Source organism: Arachis ipaensis, chromosome B09, assembly GCF_000816755.2.
Source record: "Arachis ipaensis cultivar K30076 chromosome B09, Araip1.1, whole genome shotgun sequence".
In the NCBI taxonomy this organism is placed as follows: Eukaryota; Viridiplantae; Streptophyta; class Magnoliopsida; order Fabales; family Fabaceae; genus Arachis; species Arachis ipaensis.
The window spans coordinates 124674585-124679173 of record NC_029793.2 but is presented as its reverse complement, the minus strand read 5'-3'; the positions used below and the strand labels follow the sequence as shown (position 1 = coordinate 124679173).

The 4589-nt window shown below is 28.3% G+C and overlaps 2 protein-coding genes across 2 annotated transcripts in view; both read left to right on the top strand.

Moving 5' to 3' along the window:
* Positions 887-2674, top strand: LOC107616057. Its single transcript, XM_021112223.1, has 2 exons — positions 887-1408; positions 2372-2674. Exons 1-2 carry the CDS (start codon positions 1165-1167, stop codon positions 2551-2553), a joined length of 426 nt encoding a protein of 141 aa, XP_020967882.1. The 5' UTR covers positions 887-1164; the 3' UTR covers positions 2554-2674.
* LOC107616714 (stellacyanin) overlaps positions 3889-4589 on the top strand; it is a 1490-nt gene continuing 789 nt past the window's right edge. Inside the window, exons 1-2 of the mRNA XM_016318656.2 lie at positions 3889-4154; positions 4392-4589. Of these exons, the coding sequence (XP_016174142.1) occupies positions 3986-4154; positions 4392-4589 (367 nt within the window). The 5' untranslated portion in view covers positions 3889-3985. The remainder of the gene's footprint in view (positions 4155-4391) is intronic.

Sequence of the window (4589 nt, the reverse complement as noted above, 5' to 3'; positions counted from 1 at the left end):
AATATAAAAAAAATGTGTTAAGTATGATTTTGGTCCTAAGATATAAGCCAAAAAATTTTTTCGTCTCCAACTTTTTTTGCACAAAATCGTCCCTAAGATTTAACTTGGTTTTAAAATTATCCTTACCTTAAGGACCAAAATCGTATGGAGGTGGTGGCGGAAGCAAAGGCAGAGGTGGATCGTGGATAACTTCTTCTTCTTCTTCGCTTTCCCCTTCTTCTTCTTCCATTCCCCCTTCGCAGGAGTAGAAACACTCTTTTTTTCTTATTTTTCTTTTTTTTAGTTTATAATTTTTTTGTTATGGGTAATTTGGTCCAAAATTTTAATATTTAAGTAAAAAGAATGATTTTAAAATTTAGTTTTAAACTTTAGGAACGATTTTGTATGCAAAAAAATATATAATTGATTAAAAGTTAAAACAATAAGTATTTACTCATTTTTAAAAAAAATATATCTATTGTATATTATTTTTAGAAGAATATCAAAATAATTTCCTTCTTATAATTTTCATTATACATAAAAAAATAGCAGTTTACTAACAATGAGATATTAATTAAGAAATTAAAAGAAATTATAAAATATAATATTTTTAGACAATAATATGATAATGTTCTAAAAAAAATCTAATAATCTTAATTGTATAGGTAATTTAGTAGAATGATATTTTATTATTGAATGTTAAATAATAGCATGGAATTTAAAAGAGTTTGATCAATAATGTTTTAATTGTAAGTTTTTTATTTATTTTTTCTATAAAATTCTGTTTGTAAAGCAATTTATTATTTTATTCTCCTTGTTCATAAGTAAAGTTTTATGCATTATTTATATCTTCGTATAAACCACGATACTATAGCCGTTTATGTGTATTTGTGTAAAGAGATCCGAAGATAACCTTTTTTTTTTATTTGTTAGTAATATTGAAATATAATTTATTTGATGGTGTAAATTGCCCCTAAAACTATGTAGAGTTGTCTGAATTGGTAAGAGGAACACAGTGAATTCGGCGTTATTTTTGAGATTAGCTTTGACTCAGCTTGTTATTGATTTATTTGATGCACAAGACACATGTTCTTCTTTTTTCCTTCTCTTAAATCAGCGTCAAAATCCACTTCCATTTTCCTTCTTATCAAAGAAAACAAAAAGAAAACAAGAACATAAGTGAAGATGCACAGGTCTGCAAGCTGGAACAGGTTCTCTGATGATTACTTCAAGCATTCAGCAATAACTCTGTCTCCAGGGCACAGATCATACTCTGTTTTTGACACCACCACTTTGCCAACGTATGATCCCATTGCTGAGTTGGCAAAGAAGGAGAAAGCACGTGTCAAGTTTGCAGAGAATGCAGTTCATGTTATCCCTTTTGTCCTCCTTGTTTGTGCCCTCGCTCTTTGGCTCTTCTCAAACCCAGGTGCAGAACACATTCCACATCATCCATTCCTCGGAGATTTACTTCTTTGAATATAATTAGTTTCTATAATAGGTCTTAAGTGACTATTGTTATTGTCATGTGTATCGTGTTCCTTCTCTTTTGTTTCTTCACTCTTTTGTCTTTGTAATCTGAATTTGAGTCTGTTACAACATGTTACAGTTATGATATGCGGCCTCTATAAATCTAATTTTGAACCTAACTTGCATAGAATCATAGATCATGAATGATAGTTTACTTCTGCATTCACTAATTATGAACTATTTAGTAATTTATATTCTTAGGTCTGATTTGATAAAGTTTATTAAGAATGTGTTTGTATTTTTAAAAATACAAACAGTTCGTCTTGTGTCTGTGTTTATAGTTTTAAAATATTAGAACTTCTTTTTTTTTTGGTGACTATATTAGAACTTCTTTTGAAAGTACCTAAACAATTATTTTTTAAAATTAATTTGTGTTTATTAAAATAAAAAAAATTAACTTGTATATTAATAAATATTTAGATTTATTCTTAACTAATTATTGATGTTAAATTTTTTATTCACAATCAAAATTCTTCCTCTAGTTTTGTTTGTTATGGTTATTTTAAATTTTAAAAATTATTTTATCAAACACAATAATTGTATGCATTTATAAAAATTATTTTTAATTTGATTTACCAAATATAAATGTTATACTTCTTACAAAACTATCTTTCAAAATTTTATAAATTACTTATGAAAATTGAAATTTTACCAAATCATCATTGATAACACTTGGAAGGAATTCTTGATCTCATCATGCTTATGAGATTAATGAAGAAATAGACATGCATTAATATAAGAAAAAAAATATCATGTATTGTTTACTTTCTGACTTTGAATTCTATAACACCACTATTTTAAGCTCCATTTTTTTTTCCTTTCCTTTCTTTTCTTTCCTTTTCTTTTCTTGTTTTATATATAGATGTGGGAATGATAGGAGATCCAATTGGAAGAAGCATTGAAGGAATGAGTCTTGAAGGAGAAATTGAAAATGACAGCGATGGTACTCAAACGGGCTTCTTACCTATTGTCAACCCAGATGACATTTCCACAAAAGATTTTGCAGCTGATAAACTTTCCATTCATCTAAAAAACTTTAAGTAAATTATATGCTTCAGTTAAAAATTGAAGTGCAAGTACTTCTACAAATCTACAAGGCAATTCTAAGCTCAAATTTTTAACTATTTCCCACTTTGTATTATTCTCTGTTAGAACTTAGAAGCAATGGGGATGGTCCAAAAAGGTGAAATGGCAATAGTCTTACATTTAAGTATTTAACTAATTTACTAATTATTAGAAGTATAAAACATTCATATATTTCTCTTTTTATTAGTTTAAATTTTTGAGTAAATAATTTCATCACACTAATCATAAAGCTCTAACAATTACCGCTAAATATGTGGGATTTTTATAGTCCATTCTTTAGGGTGGTCATTCTCATTCCACTTGATGGCTTTAAGTTAACGTGGTTGAAAATAATTTCTTTTAAATTATATTATGGGAAATAAAAAATACTATGCTTTAGTCAAAAAAGTAAAATAAATTTAAAAAAATGCCAAAACATGAGACAAGATCAAATATGTATATATAAACAATTTAACCAACCATCGCATATAGAAATATATATTTGACATCTCATAAGTTTTTTTTTATTATAATACTAAACAAGTTTAGTTATTCGTTTATTACCGATTTGATTATTCTCCTGTAATAAGTTTGATTATTCTAATAGTTGATTATCTAGTTAGAAAAATATGCGAATAATAAATATACATAAATATATAATAGCTAAGCTAATTTAATAGTTGCCAATGAGTAATAGTTCAAATGGTATAGTCTCTCTATACTCAATTAAGAGGTTGTGGGTTCGAGTCTCCTATCTTTGGTAAAAAAAAAAAAAAAAGCTAATTTAATAGTGACATAGTCTCCTCGTATTTACTTAAGAGGTCGCGGATATCTTTGGTAAAAAAAAAATTAATAATTAATTATTTTTGTACATAAGACTTTTTTGTATTATTTTTTATTTATATTCTTAAATTTCCTATATATAAAGACACACACAAAACGTGAGCACTCTTTTCAATTACTATATTTGAAATTTTGACTCGGAAGTCGGAATCTTCCACTAGACCTAGTTCCTTTTACTTAGATTTCTTTTCTTTTCTTCTTCGTTGTGGAATTGAAGAATATCATGTTTATATTAGATTAAAAAAAAAGGATGAAGAACAGTTACTTCTTGAACTAGATAATTAAACCTTCAAAGTCAAACCTACTTAAAGCCTTATTTGCAGTGCAATATGGTTTAACCACTGGCCAGCTAACGTGACCAATGCATCACTCAACCATCTTGATAAAATTCACATACCAATTACCAAGTATCATTTATTATTTCTTGCAAATTTATTAATTTTTTGGGAGTTAGGTCATCTGAAAAATGAGCAAACTTCCAAGTAGTTATATATATCTTATGTTATATGGACCCGCCCAATAAAACTTATAAGTTAGTTCCATTTTTTTCAGCTTAATAATTAACTCTATGATCAACATGGCAAAGGTGCTCCTGTCATGTCTTCTTCTCTTTGCTTTTGTGGTGGTGTCATGCTCAGCCACCACCTACACTGTTGGAGATACCTCTGGCTGGGACATTAGCACTAATCTTGAAACTTGGGTTGCTGATAAGAATTTCAAAGTTGGTGATGCTCTTGGTAAGTACTTAATTAATGTTCATTTTCTATATGGCTCATTTTTGATACAGTAACTTCTGAAATGCATTATTGTTTATGTTAGCATTTGTACTAAATTTGTCATATCAATTTTGAGGGGATGGAATTCAATAGAAATTGAAATATTAAGAGCAATAAACATGTAACTAAGAATCAGATTTTATTCACAGAATTTATAAATTTTAACTTATACGGGTATATTTTGATTTGATTTTGCAGTTTTTCAGTATTCATCATCCAATAGTGTAGACGAAGTTACAAAAAAGAACTATGATACATGTGACACAACCGATGTGTTGGCGAGTTATGGAAATGGAAACACTTCGGTGCCATTGACACGAGCTGGGGATAGATACTTTGTGAGCGGAAACAGGTTGTATTGCCTTGGAGGGATGAAGCTCCATGTTCATTGTTCAT